General features: G+C 35.3%; 1 protein-coding gene across 1 annotated transcript in view; it reads right to left on the reverse strand.

Annotated features, from left to right (window-relative positions):
* Positions 1-17,965: 17,965 nt before the first annotated feature.
* The window catches only part of LOC131439201 (uncharacterized), a 600,687-nt gene continuing 595,528 nt past the window's right edge, over positions 17,966-23,124 (reverse strand). The window contains exon 8 of the mRNA XM_058609943.1: positions 17,966-18,962. Coding sequence (XP_058465926.1) covers positions 18,735-18,962 — 228 coding nt within the window. The 3' untranslated portion in view covers positions 17,966-18,734. The remainder of the gene's footprint in view (positions 18,963-23,124) is intronic.

Consider the following 23,124-nt stretch of genomic DNA (forward strand, 5'->3'; position numbering starts at 1 on the left):
AGTTAGCAACACTGCTTCAATGCATTTGTAATTAGAGATGCACTGAAATGAAAATCTTATTTATGTTCATTAGATTTGTCATATGAATCATATGCAGAATATAATTCATAGAAATTATATGGAAACTTATAATATTTATTTAATGTGTACGTCAAATCTAAATGGACGTTATCATAATGAAAGTTATAAAAATATCCCATATAATTTATATGGAAATCCGATGGAAGTCGTGAATCGTACTGCTTGAAGCTGAAGAAATAGTTGTGTCTCCGATATTCATCAACTGCTCCAGACCATTTTTTTTCAGGAAGTTCCGCATCTCAATGTAATTTTAAATCGCTGACAAGACAGCTCATCCAACTTCGTTCAAGGATATGCGTTAACGGACCATAAAATATATATCCGGTACATTTCATTACTCTGTCTAGTAAGATTCATTTTTATTTTCAGTCTCGGGATCTCACTTCTTTTTCGCAAATATCATGAGGTGCTCCCTTACCGAACGGAATACTAGTAAAGCTTGAATCCTCAAAGAAAAGTAGTAGTTGGCGATTATCTGCTATTCGTATGAGCTCTATTGAAAGTTGTATATATATATATATATATATATATATATATATATATATATATATATATATATATATATATATATATATATATATATATATATATATATATATATATATATATATATATATATATATATATATATATATATATATATATATATATATATATATAAATTTTTTTTAAATTAGTCATATGGTATATATGAACCTATCTAAATAAAATCGAAGTGAATATTATATGCGCTTCATAAATTGTTCCAATGTATGTTGTGCGGATATCTAGTAATGGTTATAAGACGCGCCAATCAATTTGACTCAGACTGGAAATTTCATTCGTTATATGGAAATCCTGTAAAAATAACGTTAAGAAGAGTTTTATGTTTCATAAGATTATCCCATATATTTGACATGATGTTGAACACATCTTGTAACTATTATTGGAAATGCTAATAGTGCAAAATCATTAGAATATCATATAATGTGAAAAAGAAAATTTAGCTCAGTGTGGGAAATATCGAATAAAATCAGTTATCGATAATTCGCTGCTCAATATCGATATTATCGATAAATATCGATATTTTTACTACCGAAATAAAAGTTTATTGAAACAACACTCAAATAAAAATTCACGTTCGATTCACTCGAAAAATCACGTAAACTGGTTTCAAATGTCAAATTGAATGTTTTACGTGACGAAATTAAATGTTACACGAACATCCCCTAAAATGAATAGAGTCATCACATAAGATTTACGTGAATTGACCAAACGTCAAATAATCTACGTGAATTTAGAGTGTGAAAAACTCGATTTTGAAAATACCGAACAGTGGCCCTCAAAGTGGGAGTAGTGTAAATATTTGCGAGAAAAGTTATTTAATTACAATTTTTTAGTACATCGATCGGGCCATTCCATGTGCCTGCTCTTGCCGAATGCTTCAAACAGGCCGTTGGTCCACCGAAAAACGAGTTCAGAATCGGTATGAAGCTAGAGACACCCATGTAATGCGAACTCAACCTGCATCGATAGTGTTGTGGGAGTACTCGGATCTCAACTTCAGCTTCGGTTGAACAAAAAACACAACAACAACAAAACAATTTCTGGAGGCTTGTCGATCCGAGATCCCACGTTGCTAGTTGCTTTTTATTTTCAGCCGTTAAAATTCTATGCTAATTTTCTGAAATAAATGTTTTATTTTTCATTGCATTTTTCATTTCCTAGATTTATAAAAAAAAAATTGAAATCTCCCTTTTGACTTCAACCAGTATATAAAATAGTAATTCTCTGGTATCTAAATTTTATATGAACTGATAGGTAAATGTGATATGTGCAGTACATTATAGTTTACCTATGAAACACGTAGATTTTACTGGATTATGAAATAAACAGTTTTTAAATGCCATTCCATTAAAACCTACGTGAAAAGTAGGGTGGAAAATATTCACATAACTTTTCACGTAACTGTAACATGATTATTATTTTGAGTAAAGAAAGTACATTTGAAGACAAACACGAGAAAAGGTCCTAAGTGCAAATGACAGTTTCTCTTTGTTTACTTTCTCTTTCGAGTATTACGGTCCAATCAGCAATCTTCCCATCAAACACTTCACATAGGATTATAGCAAAAACCATCAACTTTCAATATGAACTGTAGAATTTGTTGGAAATTACTGGAATTTGCCGTAATAATTGAAAGAGAAAGTAAACCAAGAGAAACTGTCACTTGTACTTGGGACCTTTTCTAATGTTCATCGAGATTTGATTGCAAATATTAATTTTGTGAACCTAACAAATTAGATTTTCAAAAATTGGAAATTCCCTGGACTCAAACAATCCGTGTTTCCCGCTGTTGAATTGACTCTTTCGGAGGCAACTGATGTTGTTAAAGTTATCAAATGACGGTGTGCAATAAATTTCAGCTCTTTGCATGCTGTGTAATTTTCCCTTTTTACCTTAAGTCATGTTCGTCCTATAGAAAGGTTGGGTGCAGGAAGTCAATTTTAGCAGAACCTGTCAGCTTGGAGCGAAATTAATCTTCAGTCGAACAACGCCATCGCATGGCATCACATTCAACATATCATGTCAATTGTATGGGCGCGCAGTGCTGCTATTTTGGCGGGCACAAATTTGACATTTCTATCTCCTAAATAGGATTTGAAACCAAAGTCGAAACATTCATCGCTGAAAAACAGCTGATTGGATTTCCCTTTTTTTAAACATAGCTCAAATATCAAATATTAGATAAAAACTACACGAGCGAAGTAAAAATATGAAATTATAATTTTACTGAACTGGTTGCAATATCGAATATCGATAATTTTTGTCAATGCTATGAATTATCGATATCGTGGTAATATCGATATTATCGATAAATATCGATAAGTTTCCCATCTCTATTTGTAATATATTGCTCTACACAAAATAAACAAAACTAAATATTTTCTGTTACAAAAGCAGTTTTCCGCAAAAATGAATAGTTTTACGACAACATTACAAATTCATTGCCTTTCGCGTGTTAAATTAAAGGTTCCTATTATGCGGGTTTACTTGTAGAAGGTACGTAAATTTTTATATCGCAATAATTTCTGCAAGAGAAAATCCATATAAGAATGTGTTTGTTGCTAATCAAATGTGTTAGTAAGCTGAAACTGAAATAATTATTCTCGAGCAGTTTTCAGAAAAACGGAAGAGTTTTAGACTAAGATTTTCGTTTTTCTTGGATTGCAATTTTAAGCAGAATGATTTGGTTGATTTATTTATTAACCACATGGAAGATTTATTGATTAAAATCAGAAAAAGAAACGCAGGAATTTTTTGTACGCACACATTGTTGACATTACTCACACGCTTGCAAAGTGTCGTGCTCCTGAACTGAAAATTGATTTCGCTCAAAGCTGACAGGGTCTGGTTAAACTTGGGTATATTGCTTGATCAAACCATGTCGATTCCAAACCATTCCATTTTCATTTATTTATTTCATTTATTTGGGAGCAGGGAAAAGCCCGCTGGAACTGAAATTTACAATCTCTCTCTCCAGCAGGCATAAAACCTCCTCATCTTTTTATATCAACAGATTACAAAGATCCAACAGATATACTACTTAATACTAAGGGCTTAAAGTAAAATTACTCCCGGCGAGGGTCAAGAGTGACTGGACGGTGACGTTGAGGGCCGCATCCTGCTGTCCGTGAGGGTCCGCGGGAAAACTCCCAAGTCACAAACACTCGGCGGGTGTCCGGCATGCTGAACATCAAAGAGAGTGGCCCTCGGAGAGCAGGAAAAAAGGAGAGAAAAAGAGAGAAGTGAATATTGTAGTAAATGGAATTACGGAGGGGTTCGAAGGGGTGGACGGGGGGGGGGGTGCGTTTCGAAAGAAGTAGAAAGCGGCAAAAGATCAAGTTAATTGTCTCAAAAGATGGTGAAAAGATGAAGAGGGGGGGATGCAAAAAGTATTAGTAACATCATAAAGATCTAGTTAGTTTCGAAGAAGATGGTGGACAGCCGGGGAATCGAGAGAGTCGAGCGGATGTTAGAAACAAACCTAATGGTGAATATTATTCTTGGTTGCATAATCGATAGAGAATGGAAGCAGACTTACTAAGGGAGCACTAAACTAAACTTGTGGATTAGATACTAAATCACCCTAAAGCTAAATCTAGAATTTAAGTATTGTAGTTGGAAGGACTGTTTGAGATTGTGTTTAAAAAAAGGTGTTTTATGGTATTGCGAGACAGGGTAAAATCAAATACATCAGCACATCGATTGAATAGACGACACATACTGATAATGTTATTATTGTTTGGCTTGAGAAAAAAAGCTCTTGGCTTATTAGGAAAGATAATTAATGGCGTTTTTGCTGAATTTGCTGAAATTTCCCATTTTGACAGATAATCACTGAAAATATTCAAACTTCTTTGTAGGCGACTGCAGACCATTCTTAGATATCTACCTATGGCGAAACACCTGCTCGTACGGGTAGTAATTCAGATTTACAATTCTGATAGCTAACCGGAGAGTACGATCAGTTAAATAATTTTGAATCATTTGAATCAAATAAACAGGAAACTGGAAGTCGGATATTTTTGCCATTAAACCTTTGTGTCAAACACTGTTGAATGTTTTTTCTGTGTCTAGAAGAGCAACTCCAGTTGATAACCCGGAAGATTTATGTGCTTTTATCATGGTTGTTACTCTTACAAGTTGATGAGTAGTTGAATCTTTATGACGAAACCCGAACTGCTCTGGTAGAAAAATGGAATTCTCACTTAAATGAGACATCAACAAGATATTTTTTCATAAAGTTTACTGACAGAATAAAGTAAACTAATTGGTCGACAATTTGATGTTTCTGCTGGGTTTTTATCAGGTTTGATGATGGGAATTATTTTAACGTTTTTTTCATCTGTAAGGAAAGTAGCTAATGAAAAACAATTGTTAAAAATTTTAACCGGGAAGATTTTTAAAAAGAATATTAAACATTCCATCATTACCAGGAGCCTTCGTGTTTTTGAGTTTCCTAATAATTGACTTAATTTCATCAAAATTCGTCTCAGTTATTTCAGCTTGTAACACCACTTGAGTTGAAATATGATCATAGTGAGACTTCATTTTCAGAAGTACTGTGGACACTAACGAACTGCTGAGCAAGTTTTTGAGCTTTTTCGCCACAGGAACCTCAGAGAGTTTACAGAATGTTTAGAATATGGTGTAAGTTGTTCAACTTCTTTAGCGAAATTTTCATTTCGCAAACAAAAAAAATTTATGGTTAATTTAAATTTGTAAATTTTTAACTATGTTTTTCATAGCAGGATCACGATAACGTTGATATTGTCGTCGACGAACATTCTTCAAGTGAATGTTGAAAGTAGTTGAAGATTGTAATCGATGATAAGAGAATTTAATTTAGTTTGAGCTCAGGGAACTGATAGACTTCTAGCTTCCATAATGTAATGATTCAAATTATCTATTGCTGTGTCGATGTCTTTTCTAAAATAATTTCATGATCCACGTGATTTTCAGTGTTTTATCTGTATTCAAACCAATTAGCTCTATGATAGTTCAATATAGAACTATTTGGATTAATTATAGCTTCGTTGCCAAGTGAATGTTACAGGAAGATGATGTGAGTCAAAGTCAGCATGTGTAATCAGTTCACTACACATGTGACTTCGACTTGTTAGAACCAAATCATTTGTAGAGAGGTTTTTACACGGAAGAGAAACAAATCCGATTACTGGGACAAAGAACTGTAAAGTGACCAGCAAAGAGTTGATTATCAAGTATTTTATCATTACTGTTATTTTCCCTACAATTCCACTGGGCATGCTTTGCATTTATGTTCCCTATTACGAAAAATTTAGGTCGACATCTTGTGAGTCTTTGTATAACGCATTTAAAGAAATTTAATTGTTCACCGGTGCATTGGAATGGCAATGGTTTCAATTTTAATTCCCTAGCTTTCAATAACTGTAGTATTGAGAGATGATAAAATTCGATGTTTAATTTGCCGTTGGACAAAAATGGCAAACTCCGCCACTCATTCCAGTGAACCTGTCAAATCGATGAACCACATAATGGTTTAGTTAAAATTGAGAATTTACTTTGCTGAAAAAAAACTCTTATTTTTAGAGAATGTGTTTAGTTGGCGAATATCCTGGACACAAACTAGCACTATTTCAATCCAACACGAAATTCTCATTGACAACTAGTTTTGTGACTAAAATCAGAAAATTTGTCTCTATTTTTCTATCACCATAATTTCTAACGGACAGCACAACGAAAACAAAAATGAAATTGGTTTTATTAATAAATCTATTAGCCAAAAACTCATGAGAAGTGTCAAAGCAAAACAATCCATCAAAAAGCTAAAAAAGGACAGTCTTGTTGAAACTGCTTGCAAATTGTTTTGATGTTTTTCGCATGTGTATCCATATATAAATGTCTAAACCGAAATGAAAAAATGCCGTAAACTCTTAGTGGAAAGTGTATTTATTCAGAATTGGTGCGCATTTGAAGCGATTGTGCGTAATAATGTTTTTACTCCGAATAGTGAAGTGAGTTTCGAATGTTGCACTCTAATTGTATATGTCAAATGATGTTTTTTGTGTTCGACAACCTTCCGGGCTACGCCGTTCGGTGTACTACTTGTATTCGGTTTTTGTTTTCCGAGTGCTCAAAGTTTACAGTGAGAGAGTCGATTTCGCGAGAAAACAGCGATTTAGAAGAAAAAAAATTAAAAAAAGAAGTTTATGTTTCGTTTATGTCTTTTTCGGCAGTAGTGTGCCTAGTGGTTAGTAGTCATTACGGTGTTAACATTTTCTCGGTGACAGAGCGCCATATAGCTGCAAATTGCAGAAGCCAATTCAACCATTTATGCTGGTTGAAAACAACGTTAAATTTCTCTAATTCAACTAAAACATTAGTTGAATGGAAATGAAGTGTGCCTTAGCTAAGAAATGACAGCACGTTTAATTGGTGAATTCAACTGAAAAAATAACCATTTCAACAAGTATTTTATTATTATTAAGGGAATGAGAATTAAAAAATCTAAATTTGCAAAAGTAAGATTTTTTCAGTTGTCTCAAAAAATAACTTACTAAAATCAGAAAATCAACTAATATTTTCGCCAAAATGCTGATTCCGGTCTTTCCGTGTACCATTCTCGTTCATTCTTGCCAGCCATGTTTGAACGAATGACTTCAATTGAACTCAGACTATCTGTAAAGAGGAAATAATGTTTTGGAGATAATGTGACGATTACACTCAATCCATAATTAACTGCTGCAAGCTCTGCTATATAAACAGATGCAGGCTCTTGAAGTCTAAATGAGGCCGAAACATTTTTGTTGAGCATACCCAACACTGCCGCCTCAGAGTCAATATGCCGAAACTTGCTTGAATTTTTTTTTATATTTCCATAGAGCGTTGGTGCTCTGGGATTCCACGCACTACGCGCTGCATGGATGCGTCGAAAAATAAAGTTGAATCAGGGACATTTAGGAGGCTTGAAGGGTTGATTTCTTGTGACATATGGTTAGAATATACTGTCATGAATCCTGTTCGAGATTTAGGCTCAACTATATTTTCGAAGTTATTAATAATCAGGGGATTCAGTACCTCACATCTTATTAACAGTCGTGATGAATTCTCCCAAAAGTGATATTTCAATGGAAGAACTCCCGCCAGAACTTCAAGACTGATAGTATATGGCGAATGCATGCAGTCAAAGGCAATTCGCAAACAACTATACTGAATTTGCTCAAGTTTGTAATATGAGAGTTTGCAGCGGAACGAAAGTAAACGCATCCATATTCTATCACTGAAAGTATCGTTGTTATTATTCGAAGAAAATTTACTCTTTGTTGGTGTTATCAGATACCTAATGTGTCTTCCCCCCTTGCATTTGGAATCAAACCACACCCCGAGGTATACAAACAAATAACGTAAAAAGAAGCCTCTTAAGAAAAATTGATTCAGATTTCGCTACAAACGAAATAACGTAAAAAAAACCTCTTGTGGCCTCTTCAGAAAAATTGATTCAGTTTGGCAACATTTGGCACTGCGAGCGGATGTGTCGGTTTGTTCGCAAAGCTAGTTTCAATTCAAGTAAGAACGATTGCATCAGCTGCTGGTCGTTTGCATTGGAGAGAAAGAAAACGAGAAACGAAAAATGAACAACATTATATAAAATCAGACGTTCTAATGGCTCTACAGGGTCCGGCACTCGAAGTGTAACCAACTTCAGACCTTCGAGCCTGGCGTCAAGGTAAATGCGACATATTATCGGGAAAGTATTCTGGAGGTTGCTTTGAAGCCGTGGGCAGACAAACATTTCGGACAAACCATGGACGTTTCAGCAGGACTCGGCACCGTCTCATAAAGCTCGAGTGAACCAAGAATGGCTGAAAAACAACGTTCCGAACTTCATCACGTCCACACAATGGCTCTCGAATTCACCAGATGCGAATCCAATGGATTATTCTCTTTGGGCCATTTTGGAGAGCAAAGTCCGAACTAAAAGATACACCAGTCTCGAAGCGCTGAAAAAAGATATTGTTCGCGAGTGGGCCAAAATACACCAGCAAGTCACATTCGGGCAGCTCGCGATTCGTTTTTTGACCGTTTCAAGGCCATAGTCAAGCCAAAAGGTGGTCATATCGAGCAAAAGTGAATTGATTCTGAATTTTGTATTATTTATACACATTTTGTACTTTGAATTAAGTAAAAGTAATTTTCCAAACTGAATTTATGGCCTTTTTAATTGGTTACACTTCGAGTGCCGGACCCTGTAAATGTTATATAAAGAACTATTAAGATTACTTCTTTGCAAATCGAAGGTAAAAATCATCAGTTTAGTGAAAATACAACATAATTTGATTTGCTTCGTGCACTTTTCGCTGTGCGAAAATCGTTCGAGAAAAATGTTTCGAACTGTGCTAAATACCGTAGAGAATTCCACAAATTGGTACTTCTAAAAGGCAGAAATGAATCCTGTACAGCATCTTGATAGTTTCTTTCAATGAAATATGCAAATCCGAAATCAGATAATCGACGTCAAAAATCGTTCAAAATTTTAGTAGTGAAAAAGGGGGAAAGTTTCGCAATTCACACAATCGATCAACTATCAATTCGAACTCGAAAGTATAAAGTAATCGTGTCAGTTTTATTCGTATTCACGACATCCACTATGTCTCTGACATTACCCCCCCGTACTTTTATCTGCTCAAATCGGGAAAAAGATGATGGAACTTGTTTTTACACACACATTATTGATATTACCTATACGCTTGCAAGGTGTCTTCCCCTTAACTGTGGGCGGCAGCAATATTGTTCGTTTTCTTTGTGTAAGCGGCGTCGTTTTGTGGGCCATCATATACTGGGTCCGGCACTCGAAGTGTAACCAACTTCAGACCTTCGAGCCTGGCGTCAAGGTAAATGCGACATATTATCGGGAAAGTATTCTGGAGGTTGCTTTGAAGCCGTGGACAGACAAACATTTTGGTGGCAGACCATGGACGTTTCAGCAGGACTCGGCACCGTCTCACAAAGCTCGAGTGAACCAAGAATGGCTGAAAAACAACGTTCCGAACTTCATCACGTCCACACAATGGCTCTCGAATTCACCAGATGCGAATCCAATGGATTATTCTCTTTGGGCCATTTTGGAGAGCAAAGTCCGAACTAAAAGATACACCAGTCTCGAGGCGCTGAAAAAAGTTATTGTCCGAAAAATACACCTGCAAGTCACATTCTGCGATTCGTTTTTTGACCGTCTCAAGGCCATAGTCAAGGCAAAAGGTGGTCATATCGAGCAAAAGTGAATTGATTCTGAATTTTGTATTATTTTTACACATTTTGTACTTTGAATTAAGTAAAAGTAATTTTCCAAACTGAATTTATGGCCTTTTTAATTGATTACACTTCGAGTGCCGGACCCTGTAAGCATATGCGTAAAACAATTAAACGTAGCTCAATCTCGACATGCCTGAATAGAAAGGGAAGGAATGAAATGTTATAAATATTAAGTTTTCTTTTTCTTCTATTTACCACCTACAACGCTGAATTTATGTTTTCAACTAGAAAAGAAACAAGATGATACGCGTTTCACACTTTATATTACCATTTTGCTATATATTTGTATATAAATGTATATATATATATATATATATATATATATATATATATATATATATATATATATATATATATATATATATATATATATATATATATATATATATATATATATATATATATATATATATATATATATATATATATATATATATATATATATATATATATATATATATATATATATATATATATATATATATATATATATATATATATATATATATATATATATATATATATATATATATATATATATATATATATATATATATATATATATATATATATATATATATATATATATATATATATATATATATATATATATATATATATATATATATATATATATATATATATATATATATATATATATATATATATATATATATATAAACTGGAACAATTTTTGTTATACCCAGCATTACTATGCTGATGACTATATGTAGATTGGAATGGTTATTGCACATTTTTCTTTAATATAATCAATACTATTTGAATAACTATTTTTCTTACATGTGTTACATACGATACTTGAACACAAGGATAATTTATTTGCTCACTGCAGTTTGGAATCAAATAAATAAATATATTGTTTTCTTTGTGATCAACGATTTATTGTTTCAAAGTTATATTATATTCTATCGAAGACGAATGTACCTTATATAAAACTAGTTCGCGACAAAATATTTCGCCGACTGATGAACGTATGTGTGATTAATGTGTAAAATCAACTTTGGTTGATACTACAAATCTCTAGATCGAACATTACGTAAAAAAAGAGCAAGTGTGAAAAGAAAATTCGGGTCGGTTAGCTGGAAAACTAGCTAAAAAGGCAGGTTTTTATGCAAGCACTTACAAATCTTCAGATACACGTTTGACAACAGCCAGAAAAGCGGGAAGTGGAACAAAAACGAACCACCAGAAGTACAAGAATGTGAAGCAAATATTTCAGAAGAGACCAGATATTTCGGTACATACTGTTGGCTAGAAAAAAAGAAATGTCTCCAACTTTCGTGCTTACTTCCAAAAAGCGCAAGGTTTGAAGTCGTGCACAATGAAAACTGTATCGAACCGTGCTGATAAACAGAATGTAACCGTTAAAGCCCGGACTCGCAAATATTTGATAATTGATAAAGCTTTCCTGCGTGATAATGGACCTTGAAACTTATGTACTGGGAGACTTTCGGTAGCTTCCCGAAATATCTTTTTATACTGCCACACAACAAAACAGCGTTGAGGATCATTTCAGAACGTAGAAAAATGCCAACAAAATTATTTCGTTTGGCAGGCAATATGCAGTTGTGCCCGACGAAACCAAAGCTTCATCACTACTGCAACGGTAAACAAGGAAATATATCGTGGAAGAATGCCTAAAGCAGTGATTGTTACCATTCCTACGCAGCCATGACGCTTCCTCACTATTCCAAAGAAGTTTTGATATGGTATATAGTTAATGGAATCTATGTTGTCCCGAAAGAGGCGCCCGGAATTGTGACCTATCGAGCGGTATTGGACACTCGCAAAGAGAGAACTCTCAATATTAACAACAATCTACAACTATAGAAAAATTTCGAAAATTTTGAACAAAAGCAACTAAATCGGATGTAGAAAATTCTGCACAGACCCTAATGGCTGGAATACACTAAAAAGTTCGTAGTTTCTTAGTTCAGCCTAATTAAGTAACTGTTATTAAATGACTAGTAATGGACCATTAAATGCATCTTTGATTGAATTAACAGCAATTTTTTTTCATTACAAATAAGTTTGGAAACAACTTCTGAACTTTTTGAGGATTTGCGCAATAAGCACATATTTAATATCGACTTTTTCGCGTTTCGCCTTCGGCTCGTCAGTGCTTGAGGCAGTTCAAATTGAACTGCCATCTCTGTCTAGTAGTTAAACTTTAACTGCTAAGCAGACGCAAAGTTACTACTAGTCGCTGCCAGAGCTGCAAATTGTCAGTCATGTCAAATGACCTTGACAGACTGACTAAAATCATCGTCAACTGTAATCGGTACGATCAAAGTGTCTGTCAAATGAGATACTCGATAGTTCAATGACCAAGTAGAAGAATACTCAGTCAAAGACAGGTGACGCATTTTGATCTCTCTCTCATTCTCATATTCCCTGTTCATTGTTCTTAGTAAAAAGTCATTGGATTTCGGAATTTATTGGTGTACATGAATTTAATTCAATGTCTATGCTGCTTTATTAATATTTAGTCACATCGTAATCAATCAGTGACAGGAGAAATGAAGATAATATCAATCGCATCGGCAATCAATGAGCGTCCTGGTGAGAATTATCAAGAGAATTTAAGTTAGGGGCTGTCCATAAAAGACGTCACGCTCTTTTTGACGATTTTTGACTTCCCATCCCCCCTTTGTCACAAATTGTCACAGAAGCAAAGACCCTCTACCCCCCCTATGTCACATGTCACGAATTCAAATTAAATAAAATTCATCTTAATACATTCTCAACATGTATGACAAACCATACAAATATGAGGGAAAAATCGATTTATTACATGCTGTCATTAGATAAAAAAATATCCCTAAAACTACAAAATCATCGGAATTATTTTAATAATATCAATTATATATATTAACAAAAGTATTAGGTAGGAATTGATGAAACATTTAAATCATCTGTTTTATTCCTCCTAGGGGTACAAAGATATATTATTGTTTTAGGTAAAGAATAATATTTCCTTAGTGTAGCAAACAGGACTGAGAAAATAAAGAAAATAAAGACCTCATCAAAACGAGATCACTGCCGAAGAATCTTTTCAAGATCAGTTGATCAGTGAATTTTAAATCATATCGATCAATATCGGTACTGATCTTCCGTCACACAATGGGTAGTGATTTTGAGCTAAAATCATTCTTGATTTATGTAAGTTCAATCATTGGATGATTCGATAAGCTTTGATGTTGGTGGAGGAAAATCACATATGATCAAGATAAGACATGACATGATCTACGTCTGAAATCGTTGATCTCCCGCCCTTTTTCAAATGGAGTACAATTGAATAAACTGCATCAGAATCAGATAAGAGAAATTCTTATGATATACTATTATCAATGCTAGAAAATCAAATTACTGAAAAAAATTTCAGTGCATAACTTAAGTTAAACCATTTGAATGCATCTTTTTCTTTTTTACTCATATTGGACAAAATTTATTAATTTCGCTAATTTACTCGCTCCTCCGTGCACTTTTGCTGATCACAACAGGAATGATTTCCTGCATCATCCATTTCCGAGTTTACAAGAAGAAGCTTTTTCATCAACAAATACACGTTTTTCCATAGAATGTAAACGTTTATTGTGCAGATTTTTTCAGGAAATAGGGCAAAGCAGTAATATAATTAAATATTTCAAAAATGCGCTCATTGAAAATATTGGACGTCACATTCCAAAAACCTTCCCCCCCCCCCCTCCCCCCTGTCACAAAAGGTCACGTTTTATTAAACCCCTCCCCCTTGCGGCGTGACGTCTTTTATGGACAGCCCCTTATGACAGATCGGCTCTCAGACACTCAATATATGATGATTGGTATAGCCTGGTTGGCTGGACTGCTGACATAAACTTTCCAATCTTCTTCGTGCAAAGTTGCTCGTTGATAGTGACATTTAGCAGCTCTGGTCGCTACAGAACATATTTAATTCCTATATATGCTTTATTTTCGGTAGGAACATAAGATCATTCATTTAAACCTAAGATTAGGAATATCGGACTGCCATTTCTGAGAAAAGTAAGTGAGATCCGTTTTTGAGTATATGACTATTATCTGCCATCGTTATTCGAAAACCGGAAACCAGGATAGCCAGAATCGGTTTGTTTGGTTGCCTACTGATAATGGCTACCGATTAGAATACTTTCGAGAAAAATTTAGAAAACCTTTTACTTGTTTCGTTTTGACTCTTCAGAACCACAAGACCTTTCAATTGAATCTAAGTTGATCAACATCGGTTAAGTCATTTGCGAGAAACACACACATACATTGTTCAGCTCGACGAATTGAGCGGAATGACATATGACACTTGGCCAATTTTTACGAGTCGATTTTTAAGTGATTGTATAACCTTTCTATATGAGAAAGGCAAAACAGTTCAGCATTTCAACAAAATGATTATTTGTTGTTAATTTTGTGACTCGTGTTTTCAATAACATCGAACTGGCTACTCGTGAGTTTGCTACCATTTTTACGATTGTAATTTATTTCCTTCCTGCATTTAAAGAATGTGGACCATCTTGCAAACTATTTGATCTTTTAGTGAAAATTCGACAGTCGAGCAGTTATTTTTTAACGAGTAGTTAAATTTATCTAAAACTGCGGCCCATTTCAAAGTTTGACGGATAGTAAATTATTTGGGTATATTTTGCTCTGAAAATAAAATAATAGCAAGTTGTGTAATAATTGTAATTCAGAGAAAGTAAGAAGAACTTCGAGATAAACTTACTTCATTGAACAAAGTATTTAAACTTTTTATCAGGGTTTTTTTTTGAGTGAAAGTATAAAGAGAAATTACACAGAAGCAATTTACTAAAGGTCTGAAATTAGAATTTTGTTGTTAGATTTTCTTCAGTGTTTCCAGTCCAGTCTATAGAAAAATCATTTAATGTGCTGATAATATCGTAATAATAGAATATGTTTAAGAGAATATGATCAATATTATATTATATTCGCACCACAAGCGAATAGTTCCTGTTTCCGGAAAAAATACGCAGAGAACTGTCCCAAAAACTATGGACGCAACCAAAAACCGCTGCCATTTCGCAATGGTTCAGAATCTGTCAATTTTTATGACTGCGTTCTGTTGTTTACACTCTTCTCTAACCACTTGTGCAGTTGTTTATTCGTTTTCATTAGTTTGTTTCGAAATGCGTGGACTTTCAGCAGAACAACGTCGAAAAATTGTGTAAAAATGGTGCACAGAACGCGGACTGTCACTGAGAAAGATAGCAAAAATGGAAGGAGTAAGTGAAAAAGCCGTGCGAAATGCAATCAGGAAGTTCGGTGAGGATAACCGCTTTGAGGATATACCGAAAACGGGTCGAAAAAAAGGTCCTGCTAACCCTCAGTTGGATAAACGTAAAAAACTTTTGAATCTTCGAACCTATAAGAAGCAGAAACAACCAAAACGTAGTCCGAAACAAGGAGCATCGATCAGGTCGAGGGTTCGAAAGCTGTACAATACGATTCTTGCTGGAAATTTAAACTGTATAATCATGGACGACGAAACCTACGTAAAACTCGATTACAAATCCTTGCCGGGACCACAATATTAAACGGTGCGAGAAGGGCAAGTGTTAAACCAGTCCGAGACATCGATTGAAGTCGAAAAATTTGATAAGGAAGCTATGGTCTGGCAAGCAATTTGTAGCTGCGGTAAGATTTCGAAACTTTTCATCACCACTGCTTCAATGAACAGCGAAATATACATCAAGGAATGTTTACAAAAGCGACTTCTACCCATGATTCGAAGCCACAAGGATCCTGTTGTCTTCTGACCAGATCTTGCATCTTGCCACTACACGAAATCAACGGTAGAATGGTATACTACCAAACATGTCACTTTCGTCCCAAAAGACATGAATCCACCAAATTGCCCTTAACTTCGATCAATTGAGAAATTTTGGGCACTAACGAAGGCTATCATAGGCACTAACGAAGGCACTATCATAGGAAACATGTTTCGGCAGCCGAAACCATTCAACTAAAAGATTGGAAAAAACCTGCTTTAATCCACCTAGTGGTGTAATGATGCCTTTCTCATATCAATCATACTATCATATATAATACTGTGGAATTCTTCAAAATTATTTTCTTCGATTCTTAAAAGAATAACCGAAATAGATTTGTTTGACCGTCTACTGATAAAAACTATCAATTGGAAAAGATTTGATGTCGATTTAGAAAACTTTTTACAGTTTTTCGCTCTTTTCAGTGATGGTATAAAATTTTTAACACACTTTACCCTATATTTCCGGATCCGGAAGTCGGATCCTGATGAAATTATGGAATTACGTATGGGACCACAGAACCTTTTATTTGAACCTAAGTTTGTGAAAATCGGTAGCGCCATCTATGAGAAAAGTTGGAACACATAATATCTTTTTTTTGGACATTTTACCCCATAACTCCGGAACCGGAAGTCGGTTCCGAATAATATGCAGGAATTTTTTATGGGACCACGAGACCTTTCATTTGAATCAAAGTTTGTGAAAATCGGTTCAGCCATCTCCGAGAAAAGTTAGTGCAAAAAACATTACATACGCACATACACACACAGACATTTTGCGTACTCGACGAACTGAGTCGAATGGTATATGACACTCGGCCCTCCGGGCCTCGGTTCAAAAGTCGGTTTTCACAGTGATTGCATAACCTTTCTATATGAGAAAGGCAAAAAACAAAAAATTTTCTTCGAATCTTAAAAGAATAACCGAAATCGGTTTGTTTGACCGTCTACTGATAAAAACCATCAAATTGAAAAAGATTTGAGGTCGATTTAGAAATTTTTTTAAGGTTTTTCCCCATTTTCAGTGATGGTATACAATTTTTAACACACTTTACCCTATATTTCCGGATCCGGAAGTCGGATCCGCATGAAATTCAGGAATAACGCATGAGATCACAGGACCTTTCATTTAAACCTAAGTTTGTAAAAATCGGTCGCGCCATCTAGGAGAAAAGTTAGAACACATATTTTCATTTTTTTGCACATTTTACCCCATAACTCCCAAACCAGAAGTCGGATCCAAACAACATTCAGGAATTTTGTATGGGACCTTAAGACCTTTCATTTGAATCTAAGTTTGTGAAAATCGATTCAGCCATCTCTGAGTTAGTGCACTTATTTTCACAATTTTTTGCACATTTTACCCCATAATTCCGGTACCGGAAGTCGGATCCAAATAATATTCAGGAATTTTGTATGGGATCACAAGACCTTTCATTTGAATCTAAGTTTGTAAAAAATCGGTTCAGCCATCTCCGAGAAAAGTTTGTGCAAAAAAACGTTACATACACACATACGCACATACACACACATACACACATACCCACACAGACATTTTGCGTACTCGACGAACTGAGTCGAATGGTATATGACACTCGGCCCTCCGGGCCTCGGTTCAAAAGTCGGTTTTCACAGTGATTGCATAACCTTTCTATATGAGAAAGGCAAAAGTGTCAAAACTTGTCGCCAAGAAGTCTGTACGGAATTTAATGAGGAATGTTCGCAAGAAGGTGAGCCAGCTAGTCTACAATGGCTAAGTAGCAAATGTTGAGAATAATATTCTGTTGTTGTAGTCTAACATTATCAGTATGTGGAATAAAATTTGAATATCTAACACTTGTGAATTATTTACAGCGAAATCAAAGTGCGTCCATAATTTCTGGGACAGTCTTTAGAATTATTTTTTACACTCGCCGCCTCGTGCGCTGTCGTTGCCGGGCCACTAAATCAAGGCTTCGTGCACGGTCCCTATTGCACCGACGGATCCTATCTGACGTCTCAGGCGTAACCGAGTGACAACGGGCAACCAGCAGCCAGCAGCGTAAACTTTGCGTCAGCTTAGTGGTTTAAATTGAAGTGATAGACGGAGATGGAAGTTTAAAGGCGAAGGCGAAACGTGACGAAAGTCGAAAGTACATATATGCTTATTGTACAAACCAGAAAACCCCTTATATTTTGAGAGATGTATTTTCTACTCAGCAATATAGAATGTAATAAAAATATAGCAATATATTATAACTTTGACTAAATAATCGTCGCTTGTTCCATTTTATTGGTACTAGCAATTTCATTCTTTGTTGCTACGTGTTTCTCCATATTTCTTACTTGACATGTTTTCAGTTTTCATACGTAAATATTCGAGAATCCATGGAAACTTAAGGAAACCCGCGTAAAAAACCACGTGAAAACCAAACCAAAACGATCTGATAAATGATTTTTTAGTCTATAAATAAGACATACAAGGGTTAAACGTTCGTTTGGCAGAACTTACAATTATTCATCATTCATATTGTCTCAGCTGCTTTGCTGTCTTCAATTGTTCGAAAAAGAAAATGTCCTAATACCAGTACACAAATAGTAACACAATTTTTATCAAATAACAAATCCTATTAATTCAACATTTCGTTATGATATCTATGCTCTAATGTTACATGAGTTTATCGCTTTTCTTTAATTTTTTCATAATACTTATATACATACAATCTACTAACAACGATATAATATAGAAATACTCATATAGTAATGTATTTAAGAATTGTAATATTCTGTGTCATGACTCCTCGCACTGATAATTAATGTTATTTATAACGCAATTCTACGCTTTAGATAAACATTCAGCAATAACTCAGCTACAAATATCATGAATATATAAACATATATTTTAGACAGTTTCAGAAACATAATTTTTCCTGCTCAATTGTTACATAGTACATTATAATTATTTCAAGAAGAAAGATTCATGTTTGTATATTGCTGTGAATGCTCAATAACGTTTGTATCCTTAAAGTGCACCAAAAGGATCGAGCTGTATATTTGCATTCACTAGTGTCTGTTGTTGAGGCTGTTGCTGATGTGGTTGTATTGTTGCTTGCGGACCAAACAGTATACCCTGCTGTGATTGTTGTTGTGTTGACGGTATACAGGTGGACAAAGAAACTCCACCAGTTATTTGTGTTGCTCCTACCTTCGATGAGCTAGCTATCGAGGATCTTATTGGAGGTATACCTTGCTAAAAATATCAGAAGCAAAAATTCATTAGATTTTGTAAATAGTTTAAGAAATATATGATATGAGAAGACATATTGAAAAACTTAAAGAATTATATAAAGAATTCTAATAAACTGTAAATGTATCAGTTTTTTACCATTTTATGTAAAATTTTCTCTACTTTTGCATCACATTTTCGGTCACAAGTCATATTAGCCGATAGTAAAGACTTTACGCTTCGCAACTGTTTCAATACAACGCAAAACATTAAATTGCCCAAGAAACACAATTTGACTGCTTTTCGATTCCAATAAGAAAAATAATATGTATGGGGCATTCCACGCAAAATCAGCCACCCAACTTTTTTTTTTCATCTTGCTATTTTTTTGGTAAAGAACTCGAAAATATTCGACACGTATTTTTTTTTAATATGGTACGTGGAATTTTCGAGATATGATTTTTTGAAATTTCGCGTTTTTAAAAAAGAGCCTTTTTCAACAGCCTATACTGTAAAATCTAATAAAGATACAAAAATTCGTCCAAGACATGAAATGTGGTCTTTTCCTTAGCTTTCAAATAAGCGATTCCATAAAACAACCTTCAAAGTTAATATAATGAAAAAAGCTAAAAACTAATAAACAAATAAAAAAAAATCAAACTTTGGCCTATTTTTTTATTTATTAATTTTTTTTTTTTTGTTGAAAAAAGAAGCCCTAGGGATTTAACTCAATCTTGGCAAAGTTTCAGAGTGGAAAGATCAATACTTTCGGAGCAGTGAGTTTTTCAATTACGACCCGCACGCGCGGAGCGTACCGCAGCGCAATTCGCTCGTATACAGGCTTAAAAGGCTATCCGCATTATGCCGATACGGCCGATACGGCCGATACGACCGATCCGAGCTCACCGCCGTTGACTTTTTTTCTGCTTCGTCTATGGCTGAGATGCACATGCATTCTTTCATTGCTCGAAAACAAACTTCTTATTTTCGAAATGTGAAAAAACTTGAAGAGTGACGAAAACATCGAAAGCCAGTTATGGCGTTGTTCAAAACGCCATAACTGGCTTTCATTGAAATAAAGACCAAGCGACTATATTCCCCATTGTTTTCTATTATAAAATGAACAGCAGAATGAATCATGAAACATTAGTAATTATTTCTGATTGCAAGAAACATTACGCAATAGCTGTATATGTCTTTCTTGAAACTCCTAATCAATATTTTTCACAATGCTTGCCACATATACGCAAGTACATCTATTGTTCTGACGGTGCTCCTCAACAATTCAAAAATGTAAAACACTTTACGAATATTTATCATCACGAGCATGAATTTCATCGTTTTGCACAGTGGAATTTTCTCGCTACAGCTCATGGAAAAGGGCCATGCGACGGTGCTGGAGGAACTATCAAAAGAATGGCACGTCGCGCAAGTTTACAAATGCTCAATGATTGTCAAATTTCGACCGCGAATAAATTGTACGAGTGGGCTAGGAAAGCATCTTCTCTACCCAATATTTCAGTCATACAAAAATGCTCAGAAGATTATGTAAAAGCAGAGAAATTTTTTAAAAAATCGTTTCGAAAAATGTAAAACTATTTCTGGAACACAATCGTTTCACTATGTTGAGCCGCACGGAGACAAGGAATTAAAAATGAGTTTTCTCTTCCCAGGAGGACACTCGCTTTCTGTCGGAAACGTTGCTAACAATAAACTGACAAAGTTAGGATTCGATCTGTGGCGCGACATGTGTCGACAAGTTAAGCCCGTATCCTAGCGAATTGTGCTGCGGTACGCTCCGCGCGTGCGGGTCATATTTGAAAAATTCACTACTCCGAAAGTACGGATCTTTTCACTCTGAAACTTTGCCCAGATTGAGTTAAACCCCTAAGGCTTCTTTTTCCAACAAAAAAAGGCCCAAGCATGAAATTTTTTTATTTGTTTATTAATTTTTTACTTTTTACATTATTTTAACTTTGAAGGTTGTTTTATGGAATCGCTTATTTGAAAGCTAAGGAAAAGACGCACATTTCATGTCTTGGACGAATTTTTGTATCTTTATTAGATTTTAAGGTATAGGCTGTTGAAAAAAGGCTCTTTTTTTAAAAAACACGAAATTTCAAAAAATCATATCTCGAAAATTCCACGTACCATATTGAAATAAAAGAATACGTGTCGAATATTTTCGAGTTCTTTACCGAAAAAAAATTGTTAGATGAAAAAAAAATTTTGGGTGGCTGATTTTGCGTGAAACTCTAAATAAATTCTCATAGAATGTTGGGACTTTTTGAACAACATAACAAAGTACATCACGGATTAAGGAGGGGAGGGGGTTTCGAATATTGTGACAAATTGTGACAAGTCCCCTCTGACTTAGTAAAACGCTACGTCACGGAAGTTTTATTTTGACTACTAAAGTAAAGTGTTTTTAATTTGAACTTTCGGCTTTCATTTGTGATATAGTATTCGAAAATTGTGCTAACGTGTGAAAACAAATTCTCTAAAAAAAGTTAAGTTAAAAAAATGCGCCCGGGTTGGCTGTTCTATGTATACGGCGCAGGTCTTAAAAGTCAGTTGCCGCATGTTCAAGCCCTGACCTGGAAGAATTGTTAGTGTCAGTAGGACAGTAGCACCAGCCAAGCAATGTGATAGCTTAGCTTAGTTGACCGCCCGTGAGTTTCCCATGATTGATCAGAAATCAGTTGACATTGCATACACTAGTAAGGTCTAGATACTAGGAAGAAGTAGATGCTCAACGTGCAACCTAAACTGACTTACAGCATGAAACGATCAATAACGTTCACACCCATGCACGCGCTGTAGGAATGGAAGAAATGTTAATTCAATACTCTGTTGCTACTAGTGACCGAGGAAGTCTCTTCATTAAAAGTGTCACAGGATTCTCAGAACGGTAGTTATTCAATTTTAAACCACTCGGAATCCCCAATCTTACCCCGGAATACGATATCAATGACAATTGTTTTATTAAAATAATCTACAAACATGGAGATCATTCAGTAAAAACCATTCAAGCGAAGAGGTTGTGTTTCAATTGTAGTGACTCGTGAGTTAACGGCTGCTACCGAGACAATACTAAGCTTCAGAAAGTTAAACTGCCCATAGTAAACGCAATATTCGGGGCGTTTCCCGACTGTAAAGCTAGCAACGAAGGCCATCCCGTTCATACGCACAGAGGTGTAGAGACACAGTGGTGCGAGAGCATAGAAGTGACGAGTCACAGAGGTGCCATCGCATAAAGGTGCCAAGACGAAGGGGCGCAAAGGCACAGAGGTGCTAAAGCAACCCAGTGCTGATCTAACAAGTACCAGAATTTGTACGCTGCGTAGGATCAAAAGAGACGACATATATCGCGAGGTGCTACACTGCAATCATCTCATTTGATCGCTACCAAGAGCATCAGCACTGTACCTTGGTCAGGTACAGGCAGCACACCAAGTTCAGTGGTGTCCACAACGACGGCAGAGCAACTGAGATAGCAGAAAACGACACTCTTTGGAATACGGACAGACGAATGAGTAATCGTAACGTAGAAAATGAGAGTGAGGAATACTCGAACCGATGGATATTTGATTTTGCGAGGAAAGTTTGTCCAGATTCTGTTCCTACGCATAGGATTATTAGAGAATCTTTTCCAAATAATGGTTCCATTAATAGCCCCTTTTCAATGATGGAATTTTCCATAGTACTCATGTCTTGTAACAATAACGCTCCTGGGTTGGACAGAATTAAATTCAACTTGGTGAAGAATCTGCCCGACCTCGCAAAAAGACGTTTGTTGGAATTGTTCAACAAGTTCTTGGGCAAAATATTGGTCTACCTGACTGGAGGCAAGTGAAAGTTATCGCCATTCAAAAGCCGGGGAAACCAGCTTCCAATCACAACTCATATAGACCCATTGCGATGTTGCCCTGCATCAGAAAATTGTTCGAAAAAAATATTCTACTACGTCTCGACACTTGGGTCGAGACGAACGGGTTGTTGTCTGATACTCAGTTTGGCTTCCGTAGAAATAAAGGGACGAATGACTGCCTTGCATTACTTTAGTCTGACATCCAAATTGCCCTCGCTCAAAAGCAACAAATGGCATCTGTATTTTTAGACATTAAAGGAGCATTTGATTCAGTTTCCATTGATGTTCTTTCAGACAAGCTCCACCAACATGGAC

This window comes from Malaya genurostris, chromosome 3 (assembly GCF_030247185.1).
Source record: "Malaya genurostris strain Urasoe2022 chromosome 3, Malgen_1.1, whole genome shotgun sequence".
In the NCBI taxonomy this organism is placed as follows: Eukaryota; Metazoa; Arthropoda; class Insecta; order Diptera; family Culicidae; genus Malaya; species Malaya genurostris.